The following is a 17,764-nucleotide window of genomic DNA, read 5'->3' as shown; positions in this document are numbered from 1 at the left end:
TCGTATTTTAGAAAAAGCATGTGATACCTTTCCTAAAATGGCACACCATTTGTGGCATCATTTATCATCATGGTAAAACAGGATTTACAAACAGTTTAACTCCTGTGCAATAAGAACTACAAAGTAAAACTGCATCTTTTAGAATCTTCTTAGAAATTTTAAGATCTTTTAAAGAACGTTGGCAACCGAATGGTTTGGTTTAGCTCAGCAGTATTCTACAAAATGTTTCCTTCTGTGTTCTGCACAACAAAGTCATTCAGGTTTGAAATGACAGGAGGGTGAGTAAATGATGAGTTTTTGTGTGCACTATCCCTTCAAGTACAAAATGAATGTGACAACAGGGCACGTTATGTACATCATGTTTAATGTGTACTTTGAAGTGTACATTTTTACCTAGTATAAATGGTTAAATTTGATGGTTAATGCACTGGTAGAAAATTACCAGTTCATTTTCCATTGAAGTATTAGTGTACATGCAGTTACCTGAAAAAACGGCAGTTCCTTCGTTTGTGTGCATGTATAGGTCAGTCCCAACACCATTCAAGTGGCCTAAGCACTCAGTGCATCATCTGTGTCTTTATGTTCCCCAACCCAAAGTATGAACAGTTAGTGCCTTAGCAAGAGAAATCAGATTTGGCACAGTCATACGCCAAATGACCTGTTATTTCTCAACTTTATCACTGGCAGCAGTTTAGCCATGTGAAATCAGACACTATTCAACAGTTAAAAATAATCAGGGTTTTCTTTTTGTCACATAACTCTGTATACCATCAGAGAAAACTAAACAAATCATAAAACATCTTGAGTTTAAAGTCCACACAAAAATTGGGTATGAATCGACCATCTTTTAATTATTGACAGAGGTCAAATAGCAGGGTTGGAATTCATACATAATCATAGCACTCCCGTTGTTCCACACTGAACAAGATGGTGTTTCTTTCCGATCAAATATGCAGTAGCACTACTAAAATAAGCAACTGGGCAGAAAGAAAATGTCTTTAACAGAATGTATCTCTAACCTGGCTCACATGTCAGTAAACAAGAATATGGTGTGTAAACTTGCTTGTTTAAATGCTAATTTAAGGAGTATGATACTATCCTGAGTTACCAGCGTCAATGGCCTTAAAAGCGGTGTTAAATGTTACAGTGGTCATTCGATAAGACACTTCTTGTGAGGAGTGCATCTGAATCAAATCTTGGCATTAAAGTAAAAATCTGAAATTGTACACTTACTCAAAAATATTTCAGATTTACTGTCATTCTAAAGCGACTTTTAAGGAGGGAAGTCTTTAATTCTATTGAATAAAACCGCTGTTTATTTTACTTCGTGATGTGTTAACTTCAAAACAAAACTTGTAAATGTATTTCCTAAAAAGGGCTGCCTTGTTTTAAAGCAAAATCAAGCAAGCTAAGGGACACAGTAAGATCCCAGTGAGCTTTTCACACCTATTTTTGGAAATGCATATTTTCAAGCAGCAGTACAAAAAAAGTATCCATGAACAATGCATAACTTCTGGAAAAAAGCAAAACAACAAAAGAAACACTGTATGAAAACATCCCTGCTACCTTGTTTCTAAATACAAAACCTCAACCAATAATTGCTTCAGAATAGCAAGTAGTCCTCTCTTTTCATTTTTTTTTATTTCTTTTTTTAAAACGTTTCCTTTTTTTCTAAAACGGGTAAAATTCAGTCCTCAAGGGTGAATGGCATGGATGACAGTCTTCCATCATTTCATCTGCTGAAGGATCCGTTAACATGCAAGCCTCGTAGACAAGGACCCGTGGAGGAGTAACCCTCCTGGGTGAGCTAAGCATCACCAGGGCATCTTAAGCCAGGGCTGGAAAAGCCTCTGGATCATCCACATTAGGGACAGATACTCCGCTTGCCTTAAAGAAGCAGATACAGAAAAACAGGCCATTTAAGTCATTACAGTGATTACCGTACACTACACAACAGCAGCTCTGAATTGTAGTTGGGGCTGGTCAGTGAACAGGTCTCTAGATTTTTGGCAATCAGAAAAGCCATAGTTTAATTCTTGGTTGATCACTGTGCACCGGCACTCTGTCCCGCCACAAAATATAATGTAAAAATTAAACATAAAGTAAAATGTTGTATTATAAACAACAAACAAGTCGCTTAGAAGGTGCTTACATCCAGCACTTCAATTGAGAATCATCATTAAAGTTACCCTCTATTGCCCCTCCAAAACACAACAATTAACAATTTTAATGACATTTCATAATTACCTGCTTTAATATGTTAGAGCATGGCGTTATCAACGCCAAGGTAATGGGTTCAAGCTCAGGGATTGCACATACTTAAATACAAATGTATAGTATCATGCAATGCAAGTCGCTTTGGATAAAAGCGTCTGCCAAATGCATCAATTTAAACGTAATGTACAGTAAAGTAAAAAGTACTGTAAATACATGGTACCTTGTCTGGCCTGCGTTCACGAGGTGGTCTAGTGGCACCAGCCCCACGACCTCCTCTGCCACCTCGTGGACCTCCGCGGCCACGCCCTGGGCGGCCAAGGTCACCAAAGTTAATCTCAAGTTGGGATGTGATGTCATTAGCGGGCCTGCGGAAGTGGTTATCCCCGGACATGTCATCAGCTGACACCTTCAGCAAGTCAACATAAACAAAACAATATTATTATTGTATTATATACGTTATATATTCGGTCTGATAAAGCATCAGTTACCAGCCAGCAATTTGATGTACTAAGCATTGTATAAATTGTGGTTTTATGAAACTTCTTAAGATTGGTAGATTTACATACATCATCATCCTCATCAGCAGCCTTAGATTTATGCAGAACAAATCCTTTATTCCAGTCGGCTCCTTCATTGGCCTTGCGAATGTTGAATTCCACCTTGGCTCGCTCCTTGTCCTGCTGGGCTTTCCATTCATCTAGAGTCATCTCCTTAGGACCTTCCTCTTTAACCTCCTCAGCCTCATTTTCCCTAGGAGAAACCCGTAAAAACATGATTTGAGTTTGAACTACTACACGGCTTTCAATTAGTGAAGTAAGAAGAAGAAATATGTCTAATCTATACCTGCATGTGCAAATGTTCCTTAATCAAACCAAGGCTATTTTTAATACTGGGGGACAGCATATTTTAATATAACAGGAACTAAATGGTGATCAATGACTCAGCAGTGTCGTTCTAATTGATAGCAGCGAGTGTACACACTTGTTCTCAGAATCGGCAGGTGGGTGCTCCTCTCCTTCAGGGGTGTCCTCGGTGACGTTTGATTGGTCAAGCTCACTACAAAAAGGAAAAAATGCATCAAATTAACAATTACACGAGACACCAGGTTTGAACACTGGACACATCTGAATAGGTTTGTGAATCAAATAAATCTGCTTCATGAAACTGTAATTGAAAATCAAGCTAGATGTGACTGTTTTGCACTGACCTCATCTCATCCTTTACCGTGCCCCAGTTATGAGATCCGCTGCCTCCACGTTTCTCTTCTGGTTTCAGGCTGCTGAAACAAAAACCAACACTTAGCTTTGAGATGTCACAGCCAAGCTGTATGACATCATTACTAGTGGATTCAAATCACTTACGATCGGTCGCTGCCGCTGTGTCTGTCAAATTCACGCTTGCCACGCGAGTCAAAGCCGTCTCTGCCGACGCCTCTGCCCCGGCCTCCACGCCCTCCTCTGGGACCGCCACGGCCCCGGAACGGCCTGTCACCAACAGCCCTAGTGTAGGACGATTTTCATTTAATTTAGTAATTGAAATGTGTTAGGTTCTAGATTCTAAACACAGCAATTACAAAATTACCAATTATTAAAAGATAAAAAACTCTAAAAAGGCATTTTTCGGAGGCAAATTTTCCCATGTTTTACTCATCCTCAGGGCATTCTGACTGAATACAAGTTTCTTCTTGAAGAATGTTTTATAAATGTACAATGTCCCTGTCAATTACATAAATAAAAAATGCAGTCGGAGTTTTCTTCCAAGCAGTATGGGAGGCAAAGGTGCATTCATCTATCAAAGAACGGCTCGACACGGCTCCGTGGTCTTTAAGGTCTTCTGAAGCGAATCCATGCATTTGTTTAAGAGAAATAGCCATATTGAGAGCGCTATAAACGTTAATGTCTAACTTTCGTTCCGTTACTTCTCGGCTGCATGTGAAGCTGTGGCTCGTCAAATGACGCAGATGTGCCACGTATCCTCTGAGCGAGAGCTTTCGTTACCGTAATTTGCCAGAAAAGCAAGCCTCTGGTTCACGTGCAGCCATGGGATAACAAGTTAGACATTATAATTGAAAGCACTGTCACTGGCTTCAGAAAATTGCCCCTATTCAACTGCTTAGAAGAAAAATTATTCGTGGTATTATAACTAATGACATTCTTCTTGAAGAATAATGCGAAGTCAGGATGCCTTGTGGGTGAGTAAAACATGGGTAAATGTTGTCCCTGTAAAGTAACTATAAGGAGACCCCATTTGGATCTATTAAAATAAAGTATAATAAAAATGAATAATAAAACCTGAAGAGACCAGACATCTAGTGCATCATACATTTCAAAAGCAAACTTGATAACAACAATCATCAACGTTGTATTATATCATAAACAAGGCCCATTGACTCACTTCTCCACAGAGAATTCTCCACCCTCAGCAGGTTTATCATCAGCGGGTTTGTCAAAGCGCCGTTCACGTGGTGGCCTTCTGTCAGGCCGCCTGTCTGCTGGGGGCCGAGCCTCCCCCTGACTCCCCTGCTGCTGGGACCCTGGCTGACCCTGCTGCTCCGGTCGGCGGCCCATTTTCCTCATGCCTTCAAAACATACACACACAATAAAAATGAGGCCAATTCAAAAACATGACAAATAATGACTAAACCACAAGACAGGCGCAACAGGTGTCTGATTCATTTTAGATTCGTTTTCATTAATGTTGCCAATCGTGTACAAATAACTCAGTTTAAAAAAATAATGAACCTTAATTATGGGCAGCACCAAAGTGCCCTAAACGGGGCCACATGTAAATGGGAATAAAGGGTGACCCAACATCAAACATTGTGAGTTGGTACATTTCACGTTTTTAAACTGCACGATGCCAGTGTCAATAACAAGGGTTTGGTCCTCCTGTGAGTGACACATCCCACCCGCCACTTACAGAAATAGACTCCCACCCCAACAGCTGATCGCGCGCCTGATGTCCCGCCTGCCCGCGCGCGCACCTGTTCGATCACCCGCTGCCTAGTGCTTACTCTCATCCTGATCACTACAACAGTAATACGGACACCCGAAAAACGCTCTGCCATTTTTGACAGCCCCACATCTAACACATTCGCCACATTGAACTTTTAGTGTGAAAGCGCGTAATAAAGTGATAGTTGGGTTTGATCCTTTATTTAATAAATACCGATAACGTAAAAAAACAAAATATGTCACACGCCGAGATCGGGTGATTAAACGGGAGTGACATGTCTGAAACGGGCAAGCCCTGTGTTTCTCCATACACGAGGTTGGCGCTGTGCTGCACGAGCTCTTTGCAGCGTGCTTTCAGTGTCTTCACTAGCCGTGCTTTTAAATGTCCCGGAGACTACCATGTACATTTGCGGTCCGTCAGAGTCCGCACACAGTAGTTAGTCCGAAATGCTTGTTTCTAAACCACACAGAAGATTTATCGATATTGAACAAGCCCGTGGTGCGGACGGCAAAGCCTTGGGCCTTCACCTCACAAATCTACAAAACAATTGAGCGTCAACAGGTTCTGCTGCGTGCGTAGCGTGGATACGATGTATTGCGATGATAAAGGCATTTTGCTTAAAGAGATCCGAGTGGTCGAGGTATCAGGCAGCTCGCTAACAATAGTGATGTGCGTGACCTCATGGGTTAACGTTAGCAGCCTTTCGCAGAATCGCTGTGATGAAGTGAGGACAAATAACGAGTGCAAGCACGGTTTACCTTCTTTCTTGAGGGGGACGGGAGCTGGCGTCTCTTCTTTTTTGTCGGGAACTGGGTTTTTTCTTTCTTTCTGCGACTCCTTTTTGGCCTGCTTTGCAGCCTGCGCGGCCGTCTTGGCGGCACCAGGAGCAGTCGCGTCCTTCTTCTTGGTTTCTGCCTGCTTTAAAACCTCAAACGGATCCTCTTCGTCATCTAATAGCTGGTCGAACCGATTGGTTACGACACAGCCGAAGCCTTCTTGCAGATGTCCGGGCATGATGGCGCCCTTTCAGCAGGATTCTCCTCCGATTCTACGGGGCTTGAGCGAGCACTTCGCTGCGAGTTGCCACAAGATGGCTGGGAAAGACTCGCGCTTCTCTTCCGGCGCGATAGACATCCGGGACTCGGACCGCAAAGTCTTGTGGGACATGTAGTCACACAGCATCACGGCACAACACGTGCCTCCAAAAATGTGGGACCCACTTTAAACGTTTTGTCATTTTCTGTTTTAGTACGTATAAACACACGGAGGCAACTGAAAGCGTACCCTGTAAACAACTAAAATAACTCTGGTGTACAGGCCACCAAAGCAAGCAACCACTCAGCGCTGTAACAACAAGTCTTCAGTGTCTGTGTCATGTCAATAGTTATAGGTTGGGAAGCAGGGAGAGAGGGTTTAAACGTCTACAATAATAGCTAAATATAGGCAAAGAGGGCGAGAGTGAATCCTAAAGTAGAGTAAATAATGTTTACTCGATGGCACAATTTTGGTGACAGGTCGTATTTGCACTTTTACAGGAACCTCACAGGAATGTCTGACCAGCAGAATACAACAAATAATACAAAATGTCTCTTCATTGTTGCCTTTAAGTTAAGGAGCTGTAGTTGAACGCTCCCAAACAAGAACATAGATTATTTTAAAAGTAGGCTACCTCATTCCATAAATGAATGGACCTTCTGGACTTTCATAAAGTTAAAGTTACTATATCTCTTTAAATTGAAAAAAGTTTCAGAATAAGCGTTACAAGCCTATTTCATGAATAGAATTAAAATATTCTTATATGACTAAATAATTTACTCGGTAAAACAACAAATGCTTTGTTCTGCACGGATTAAATATGCCTTTCCACAGGGTGACCTTTTAAATGAAGAATAACTAAGATTTATAGGACAGTAGCAAAATGTTGATACTTCCAATACAACTCTGCTTAAAACCAAACGCAGCAAATCGTATCCTTATCCATCATATTGTCGTCTATTCCCGAATGTGAATTTGACTGTGTAAATGTTCAACTACATGAAGTCTGGCATGTTATGGTCCTTCTGTATACAACTTGGACAATTTATTAAAAATATAATGAGTTCTGGTATGCATGGAAAGACAACTTTGAAATGACTAGTAACTTTATTGTTCGTATGTTTTTAATAGATTCCTTTTTCTAAATAATAAAACAGTCCAATCAGGCATCTCTTACGATGACAACGGTATCTGCTTCATTACATACAATAGGGATCTGAATAAAAAATAATTGGTCCGTTAAAACATTGGAACTCTTATAATCCAGGCTCAATTGATGAAAAATTGATTTAGCAATTCAATGATTTTACATGGTTTTGTCCGGATCTCCGATGACATGGAGATTCTCACGCTGTCATTCACCCCGACAAGCACCGCCCACTCAGGCTAATGCAACTGACGGACACGGAAATTGACCAACCATCAAAAAGAACTGATGATAAGAACTTAACGATCCAGCCAATGAGTTTCGATCTTTTGGAAACTGACAATAATGGTGGTTTGTTGAAATGTATAAATTTGGATTTGAACCAAGCCATAAATATAATTTGAGAAAAACGAATAAAATAGCTTGTAACATGTTAACGTAATCTTAGTTGGTCCAAAGTTTCACTTTTTCCCGTGAACCTCATGCCTAAACCCGGGAGTCATTTTGCATTGCTGAAGCTGTTGTATGTTTGATAACGTCGTGACTTAAACCGGTGCCGTAAACCGATTGCCATCTTTCGTCCCAGCCTGGAGGACATGGAGCATCCCAGCTGGCTGTGAACAGGTGGTGTATAGAAGCAAAGTTGTGTAATATACATTATTATGTAGGCTACATGTTATAATTTCAATTTGTAGGTTAGAGTTCAAATGTATTCGTTAATATAGGATCAGCAGACAGCACAAGAGCAGCAGAAAGGAACGATTAGACAGCAAAGTCTGCAACAGGCGTCCAGTCAGAGCTGCAGTCCAACTTGAAATGTTAAAATACATTTTCAACACACCGTGGCGCCTGTGAAAGAAAAAGCGACCGCGTTGCTGTCTATTTGAGCGCACTTGTAGCGCATTCATGTGTAAAATATCGCACAAATGATGCTAAAATGTGAACAGCCCCCTTATCTCACCCACAGGGCCGCCCCTGATGACAACAGCCATCGTCTTTTGCGTTTACCCTTCAACGGTTATACAGTCAGCAGTCTGACCAATCTCGCTGCAATTCATAGTTTACAAATGTCACGTGTACCTTTAAGTAAAATTAGCTTTAGCGTCACTTTTTTTCATGCAAATTAGCCATCTTGAAAAATGGTTACAAATTCCTGTGAGAGAAGTTACAGACAGATACCCCGTGACAGTCATTAACAGCATTTAGTCATTTAGCACTTGATATCTTTGTTTCCCCCGCACTATTAATAAACTGCATTCAAACTGTTTATTGTTTTCTGCCAGTAGGCCTTTCAAACATAGAAATGATGGAAAACAAACATTTTAGATTCTCTACAGTGAGGTCACTGTTATCAAATTGTTTGACATAAATATAGGCCTTGAGTTTTGATTAAAGTGTTTTGGTGCAGAACTTTGGCTGCATCATGGACCTGCATTACTTTTTAATGTTGTTTAACCTCTGCACTTTAGGGTTTAAACCAGAGATGCTTTCAAATGTATTAATGGGTAATGCATCAATTTATTATACACAATTCTGTGAACTAAATATGATGAATGAAACGGATAATTTCTATAATCTAGACTACTGTTGTATTACTAGTATACAGTGGTAATGTATGAAAAAACATACTGGGTTTCGTGATAAACACTAACAGATGCCCTTCTTTTAAAACTGGGGAAAAGTCATATTTACATATTATATTTTTACATATTTTCAAAGAATAATGATTAGTTTCTCTAGCTTTGCGGCTCAATAATATTTAAGAAGCTTATTAATCTTTTGAAAACCTTTTCAAGTCCTAAAATAAAAAGATTTTCTATTCATGCTCTAAACAGTCCCCATAACCTTCAAACATACCTGCTGACATTAAAGTTAAACATCTTCATGTCGATTCAATGCAAGAACATTCAAATGTTTAAGTCTCACTAGTAAAAAATTCAGATGTATGTTTATTATAACTCTCATTTAATTTGTCATTGTTACAGTGGAGTAAAAGAATACATTCATAATACAAACAAACTCCTATAATAATAATAACAACTCATTACATTTATATAAGGTACTGTGCACTCAAAGCATTTTACATCGAGGGGCGGGGGAATCTTCTTATGCAGACACGGACAAAACGAAGAGACCAGTCCAATTTTGCAGTTATTCAGCCTTTCTGCATATATTGAATTTTAGCAGAAGCGCACAGGTCCGCTCGAGGGCTGCAGAAGTCTGTGACTGTGAGAACATTCAGCCATCAAATCGTGAGCTGCTGAAATCGCTGTATATTTACTCGCACGGACGCTCGTGTAACGCGTCAAAGAGATGCCGAATGTGGTCACGGAGGCGTTGATCGAGTCTTATGCGCTTATGTTGTTGGTCATGTCAGCGTTTTTTGTGTACTTTTGTGGCATGGTCTGGGCATTCTGCAACCCAAAACTCAGTGGCATCGCAGAAGGAACCGAGTGCGACAACAATAACGGCTTTTCTCAAGCCTCCCTGCAAGAAATATTTGCAGATTCTGAAGATGTGAACACAACTAACGTGATCTGCGACAAATGCCGGCACTGAATATCAGGATCAACTGAGTCATTACATCGCTCCGTCCTATATTTTGGATTAATTCATGTTTTATGACAACATCTTATGTAACTATATCAACAAACTTCGTAGACCAAGAGTACTTAAGGCAGAGGTACGTTTGTTTTATTATCCGTGCTTTCAAAGTGATCATTTGACATTTTAAACAAGCCGGAACACCTTTCTGAATTCATTCTTCTGGTAATAGCCACTTAGTCTGGCTCATATTTATAATACAGTAATTACCATAATATTAACAATAACAGTGTTACCCCATTCTGTTATGTCTTCACGATCAAAATAGTTTAGACGAATTATTTCTAAAACATTAAAATATCAAGTTGGTTCATGTCTGTTTACTTTTTACAGGGGAAATATCATCAGTACCTGCAATTCCTCCCTCCTTTACATTGCCTCCTCTGGGGATTATTCTTAGATTTTGCCAAGCCTTTACATTGAATGTTGGTAGTTAAATGAAAAGTTGTTACAGCTGCAGTTTATATAATTTGCAGTTTGTTTTAGAATAAGTCTTAGCCATTCTTACATATCATATCAACCAAATGATAGAATGAGGAGAAACTTAACAACTTAAAAGTCTCAAAAATGTTGTAAAACAGCACAGTATATTTAAAAAATAATATACTGAAAAGGCCAACAGATATAATACCATGAATTGTAATGGAATATACTATCTTTATTTTATTTATTCATCAATTCCTTATTTTTAAAATGGAATGTATATAAAGCTGCTTCGCAACAATGAAAATTGTGAAAAGTGCTATATAAATAAATTTGAAACAGAAAAATTCCCCAACAAAGGAATAAAATACTTCAGCTTAAAATTTGTATTCCTCTTATCAACTCCTGTTTATATATTTTCAGAAAAGTACATGTGTTGCGTGATCTGCTGATATCTCAATAAAAGCTCTTATAAAGATTAACAGGATTTTTACTTTAGTAGTTTAACAGTATCTGCATTAAAAAGCACAACCACAAATTAACCATAGTATAGTTGTAGTTCATCTATGAGATTGTAATAAATCAGAAAAAACATGGTTCTATGTGCATATATACACGGTTCTCATAAAAATATATCAATAAGCAGGCTAAATGACCATACAGGTTGATATCTAAATGTTTAACTGTCGAATCGATAAAATGGAATCGGAATCGATAAAATTCAAGCGATTTCCAACCCTACCTACAACAGCTTTATATTGATTTCATCATTTGTACACTATATATTGTGAATATATATTTTTATATGAATGAATGAAGAGTTTGCTTCCAAAATGAGATAACTCAATTATGTTTTTATTTAGCTGTATTTATTTATTTAGTTATTGTGCCTCAAATCAAAACAAACCAACTGCAGGTTGATTGAAATTAATTGTACTGCACAATAAAAACTGGATTTTATAAAAAAAAAGAGTTATCTCATTTTGGAACCAAACTCTTCAAATACACAGGGGCTGGACAAAATAATGGAAACACCATTCACATTACATTCAATGTGGGAAGTTGGAACAGGGAACCTGCTTCTCACTTGTCTGATAATTGTGGGGACTTTTGCTCAAATGTTCCTGCTAAATGGCCTTGCATGATTTGTCCCCTTTGGAAATCTGACAAGTCACCCATTTCTTGTACTTCCCTGTCTGAACTCTTGTTCTGGAACAACACATATAAAGCCTTGCTTTGGCAAGCAACCTAGACAAAGTAACCTAGACAAACAAAGTAACAGAAGATAACCGCAACATTTTTTCCACAGTCACCTACACAATTAATATTAACCCACATAACACCGCTTGTTCATATTGTTTTGTCCAAGCCCTGTACATAAGGCATGTTAAGAGTTTTCTTTTCCTAATAAAGCACTTGGAATAAGACCTTTTAGGTTTAACGACAGAAAGGTCAGATTTGGGTTGCATTAGTCATCAGTGTGCCTCATCTTTTTTCTTTGATATCCAGATCCTCCTCTTTTAGTTTCCTCCGCACTGTATCTTCAAGTTCTAGTAACTTTACATAGAAAGCTTCTGACATGTTTTCATCAATATCCATCTGGAATAATGCAGAAAAGCAATTGACAGTGAAATGATGTTAAGTATAATACCATGGCTAATAAATGCCATAAAGAAAGTTAGATTAAAAGTTGAAATCACAAACAACTTATATATGTTAAAGTCTATATTTTAGACTATACTGTACGATATAAATGTCAGTTTGTCCTGAAGTATAATTCTGTAAAAAAGTCTCAAATAAACAGAGAAGAGAGGCAACGCTTGTCAGTTCTGACCTTGCGTGGATGAGTGTAACTGTTTCCAAGCCCAGAGGTCAAACTGTGGTATTTAGCCATCGGGTCCAGTGACTCGGGTTTCTGCATGAACAGCCAAAACTGTGTAATAAAAACAATGGATGAAAACTGAGACTAGAGGAGACCTATGACGCTCAGACAACCTTGAAAAATCTGAATCATTTCTGCAACCGGCATACAACACTTTATAAATGTAAACATCTTTATAAATGTATATACAATTATAATGTGTTGAACATGTTTTACAAGATTTATTACAAATAATACAAATAATTTTTTGATGTCAGAAAGTGGTTCATTGGATTAATGCTTTGAACATTTTGGGAGTCTTGGTACATACCAATGCTTCTGCTCCATTATAAGGCGTGAGGGTAAAAGTATTGGTGAATATCCTTATCTGATAAAACAGGACACACAAGTTTAGCACACATTAATTCTAGCCTACACAATGTAATTGATACTCAAAAACAACAGCAAACTGGTAACATACAAGCCACATTATTGGCATGATGAGGGTCCAGAAGAATGAGGGTAGAATGCCATAAGTGAGATTAGTCATCACCAAGCCAGGGCATATCACGGATGAGTACACTCCCTGGAGAGGGATTACTACTGTTTATTACTATTGCTAAATAATGCATTATAATAACCCATAGTTTAAAAAACTCACAATGCAAGGCAAGGTCTTTTCAATGTACATTTATTGTAACAATAAATTGTAACATGTATTCTGAACAAACTGTGAAGGATGCTCTTATGCACTGATGTCTTACTCACTTGGCTGTTGTAGCGATGGTTTAGTGCTAGACTTAGCAGATCAGATGCGTATTTTGAGGAGCTGTAGGGTTCACGACCTTTCTTATGCTGAATGTCATCTAGACTAAAGGCTGTGCGTTGAGCATTACTGGACGATGTCCAGATCATTAGAGAGTTGTGGTCTGTCTGGCACAATAAGGGTTCCAGCTCCCTCACCTGTCAGATGGGGAAAAACAAGGAGAAAGGAATCAGAGAAAGTCCTGTTTACTTTTGACCCACTAAAACACCAAATAGAACTGCAAAAAATAAGTTTAGTTCAGTGAAGACAGCTGTGGTATTAATGTTAGGTCCATAGAAATAATAGATTTAAAATAAGTTTACATTCATTTATAGTTCCATAAAACGAAATAGATACACAATACTGTTGGAACGCTTGACTGAAATGTTTCTCGTAATCTTAAAGATCTTTAATTTGAAAGCATGCTCAAAGAGCACCGTGGAGATTTTAGCAGCATCTAGCGGTAAGGTTGCGAATTGCCACCAACGGCTCAGTCCACCCCTCTCTTTTGCAGGACAATAATTTCGTCACGTTTGCGCTTCTTTGTCGAAGGAGATAACGTATTTACAAAACACGCTTCGTAGAGCAGTTTGTCCGTTTAGGGCTACTGTAGAAACAATATGGCGAATTCCATGTAAGGGGATCCGTGGTGTACGTAGATAGAAACAGCTCATAACATAAGGTCTTTATACACCTCTGAAGACATAGTTAAGTATAATATATTGCATTATAAAAAAATTACACGGTAAAGATTTCTTTTATAAGAAATAATTCATTCAAAAAATATTTGGAATTTGATGACCAAAACAATAGTAGCCCATAAAAGATACTAGTATTTCCTTCAAATACTGTTTAAAAAGCATTACATGGCAAGATAAAATGGCAAGCTGGCTGATAAAATGTCAACAGTAAAGCTTTTATAAAGTCTAAAGCAAAGGGTGGCTTCTTTTAATGGCTGGAATACACTACACGTTTTTAAAAACTAGACATCATACACTTGCAGAGTTTTGCAAAGTTTCAGATAGAAACACACTAACTGATCAAATCTGCAGACTGGCACAGACTTTCTTCAACAAGTCCATATTAAAAATGTGGGCCTAAATATTTTAGCCTAAAGATGCTAAGGTTTGATTTTTTTGGAACCTTGTAGTCATAACATTATTCATCCAATAGTTACATTTGTGTTAGTTTTGATGACTTTATTATTATAAAATTATTATAAAATGTGAATGAAATAACTTTTTTTATTTGAAAGGTAGCGTATAACCATTTATAAAAGGTATGATATATTCAGTGTTTGCTTCCAAAAGGAAATAACTTTTTCTATAGTGCATTCCAATTAATATCGATCAAACTTCAGTTGGTTTGTTTTGATACTAAAAAAATACAGCTAACTAACACAATAAAACACTGAATTTATTTTAAAATATCTCATTTTGGAACCAAACTCTTCATATTATACTCTTTAATTAATAATTACATTTTAATCAATTTAATATTTCTTACCGTTATATGCAGAATAAGCCATTTGTAATATTTTACAGTTTTACTGTGATCAATTTGTGTAATTAATTTGTTGTTGAGAGGTGCTCTGCGCAAAAAGGAAGCGATTGATATGAATACAGTGAAAATAATTTGAAAGCACAAAGTAAACTACTGACATATTAAACTAAATTAGAGGTGTAATTTGACGACAAGAAACACAAGCCCTCATACGCTTCCTCATGCTGTCTCCAGCAGAAAATCAATACTTCTTGTCTGGCCTTCGAGGACACAGAGTGTAACATCTACTTCAACTTTAATGTCAGAGGCACCTGAACCACAAAAGCTCCACTGTATGAAGCAGCGGCAGTAGAGGCAGCTTTCAACCCTACTGACCAGATGTCTTACTGCATACCAATGAATGAGCTCTTAAATGAGCTAACAAGGTAGCACAGGGTTGCAAGGACTCAGAAATAACTTGAGTACCAGAGACGTTCACATGAATGATTGATTAGGGTGGCGACCAGGAGACAAGCTGTTGACAACAGTGAAATGTGGCATTTATATGAAGATAAAATACAAAGCTAAATGATGACACTGGTGATTCATTTGACAGTGCGTTTCATGGTAAATTTAGAAACAGATGACGTCTCCTACCACAACAATATTATGCTGTCACAGAAACAATTGTAAGAAGTCTAGATGTGTTAATAATTGATGTGTTGTGAAAAACAAACTACCATTGATATCGTTTGGCAACTTACCAGAAGAAAATGACCAAAAAGATTAGTAGCAAACACCTCCTGCAAACCATTGGGTGTGACTTTATCTTCCTGGGTCAGAATACCCTCCCCTGTTGCAAACATGCGAACCACATTTCTGTAGGGTAGAAAATAGAAATATGCAATGTTTTTATATTATAGCGATCCATCATACAGTGCATATACGGTATAGCGATCTATCATACAGTGCTATATACAGTAGAAAGACATGCTTGACATTTACCTGGAGAACAGGCCTTTATAAAAGGCTTTGAAGTCTAATCTGGGGTTAGGCATGATTCCTGCGTTGAGGTACAGATAATCCAATCTGTTGTATCTGTTTAAATAAACATTTGAAGCGAAGTTAAATAAAGTCAGTTTGGGTTCTTCAAATGTGCTCTACTTGTCACTCTGTAGGATGTTGACCGACTATTCATCTTTGTTAATTTGTATGTAAGTTCCATCTGTGGGTTTGGTCATGTACACTTTATTAGACTGAACATTGTACAATAAAACAATAATATTAAAGGAGTCATACGGCTCGAATACTTGTTTTCTGTGTCTTTGGTGTGTTATAAGTTGCCCATTAGACATGTCAAATTTAGATGAATTTAAGAGGCATTCTATCTATAAGTGAATGCTCACCCAGACCTGCCTGAAACACCTTGTGTAACCAGGTCAGTACAAGGCGTTACATTTCAGTCACACGCTTGCAGTATTCGACCAATCACTACACACTTGTTAACTGGCCACTCATAGCACACCTCGCTTTTCAGAGCGATGAGCTTTGTAAAAAATCCACACGTTTCAGAGAGGCGGGGCAAAGAGGAGATACAAACATGCACAGTATGTGGAAAATGTAAATTCTTTGAACCTTAAATGGTGTACACCCATTGCATTACATCTAAAACAAATGATAATATTCGTTTTAGCTGTGTCATATGACCCCTTCAACAGGTTTGCATATTTGAGGATTGATGATGTCACCAGGTCCACAGAGGTGGAGCTGGAGAAGGTTAAGCCCCCTGCTAAGCATGTTTTGGAAAGATTTAAGCTTAATACTGTATATACCTGTGAATTTTGTGGTCAAGAAAGAGAACCATTTTGCATCTTTTTTTCATTGCATTTACTCAAGATTATTTTGGAAATATATTGAATTCTACATGAACAGAAAACTGGAATGTATGATAGAAATGTGTATATTTGATGTGCTTTTTTTATAGAGAAAATGTAAACGACAACATATTATACGTTTATAGGAAAACTCCATATACATAAGAAAAAGCTTTTTTAAACCCAATTTTTAACAATTTATTTATGACATCAAATTGTATATACATCTCTTGTAACAAACAAAAAAGCACTGAAAACATTTACATTTATGCAATTCTATTTATTTCTATTTATTCATCTGGCGAATGTTAATGTGACTTGAACTTGTAATACCTCTTGTTCTTATGGCATTGATTTAATAAAGCAAAAATAAATGGTTAAGCCCCACCCACTAAGTCCAGCAAGGGGTAGCTGGAGGTCAAGCGCCACGCATTTGGATCTGCAGCATCTTGAAAGGCTTTAAACTTATGCCAAGCTAAAGGGTTCCAGCTTGTACAGACCCAGAAGACTCAACATATGGTATTGTAAAGAGTATCTTAAAGTCAACGTTATGGTGTTTCAGTCACTTTGGAAAAATAAATGATGACAAAACCTGTAAATTAACCCAAAACCAGAAGAAAACGGAAAATGCAGACTGAGATCTCTTACTTTGCCTTGAACTCCTCAGAAGCCCGGATTACTGAGTACATGTCACCCACGTCCAAGTGTAGAAGAGATATGTGAGCTCGAGGGTGAGACACCAGAAGTGCCTGCCGGGCGGCTTCGGCTCTCTGCAGATTCCTGCAGGCCAGACAGAGCTGCAAATGCACATCCTGGCTTAGCAGTCGCTCACAGATGGCAAGACCTATACCACTGAACACATGAACAAACACGCATGCATGCATACAGTATTATTATTTAGCCAACAGGGAAGGACATTATAACAGAAAGATGACGTAGTAGGTTAGTAAGATGTAACCATTTGTATTACCACAGATCAATTACGAATACAAGACTATGATTACTAGTAAAACCACATTTTTATGTGACAAACTTTGACTTCAAAACCACCTTTCATACGAAAACGGCATGCGTATTAAAACAATATTTAAAAAGTGATGTAAAACTACTGAAAACATTAAGACACACGCGGTTTCGCTAACGTTACCTGTTTGCGCCGGTTACCATCACTACTTTCTTCATGCTGTCTTTACATTCGTATACAAAATGTATGTAGTACAACGGTTGATAATGTACTTTGCCTTCGCAACAGTTTTAAAGAGGTTTCACACGCGTCTGTGTGTACGGATGGAGTTTGCACCACCGCCATGGTGCGATTGGAGGTCATACTCATAACGGCCAATCACCGGCTTCCATTCAGT

At 38.2% G+C, this 17,764-nt stretch overlaps 2 protein-coding genes across 3 annotated transcripts; both read right to left on the bottom strand.

The window, feature by feature from the left end:
* Nucleotides 1-343: 343 nt before the first annotated feature.
* Nucleotides 344-6,367, bottom strand: serbp1a (SERPINE1 mRNA binding protein 1a). Of its 2 annotated transcripts, none has more exons than XM_079460487.1 (8): nucleotides 5,931-6,367; nucleotides 4,612-4,795; nucleotides 3,579-3,716; nucleotides 3,425-3,493; nucleotides 3,199-3,273; nucleotides 2,784-2,967; nucleotides 2,438-2,623; nucleotides 344-1,887 (listed from the first exon to the last, which is right to left on the bottom strand). In XM_079460487.1, the coding sequence occupies exons 1-8, from the start codon at nucleotides 6,184-6,186 to the stop codon at nucleotides 1,828-1,830; spliced, it is 1,152 nt and encodes a 383-aa protein (XP_079316613.1). In that variant the 5' UTR covers nucleotides 6,187-6,367; the 3' UTR covers nucleotides 344-1,827. The 2 variants fall into 2 exon arrangements, with proteins under 2 accessions (XP_079316613.1, XP_079316612.1); XM_079460486.1 differs by having other exon boundaries at nucleotides 3,425-3,496; nucleotides 5,931-6,315.
* A 2,941-nt stretch (nucleotides 6,368-9,308) lies between these two features.
* hsd17b7 (hydroxysteroid (17-beta) dehydrogenase 7) lies at nucleotides 9,309-17,759 on the bottom strand. The gene is made up of 9 exons (XM_079461000.1): nucleotides 17,551-17,759; nucleotides 17,052-17,255; nucleotides 15,535-15,627; nucleotides 15,294-15,408; nucleotides 13,011-13,205; nucleotides 12,724-12,828; nucleotides 12,574-12,630; nucleotides 12,216-12,314; nucleotides 9,309-11,980 (listed from the first exon to the last, which is right to left on the bottom strand). The coding sequence occupies exons 1-9, from the start codon at nucleotides 17,583-17,585 to the stop codon at nucleotides 11,867-11,869; spliced, it is 1,017 nt and encodes a 338-aa protein (XP_079317126.1). The 5' UTR covers nucleotides 17,586-17,759; the 3' UTR covers nucleotides 9,309-11,866.
* Nucleotides 17,760-17,764: the final 5 nt, after the last annotated feature.

This window comes from Barbatula barbatula, assembly GCF_947034865.1.
Source record: "Barbatula barbatula genome assembly, chromosome: 7".
NCBI classification, from domain to species: Eukaryota; Metazoa; Chordata; class Actinopteri; order Cypriniformes; family Nemacheilidae; genus Barbatula; species Barbatula barbatula.
Note: the sequence above shows the minus strand (reverse complement) of the source record. Positions and strands in the feature narration are given on the sequence as shown.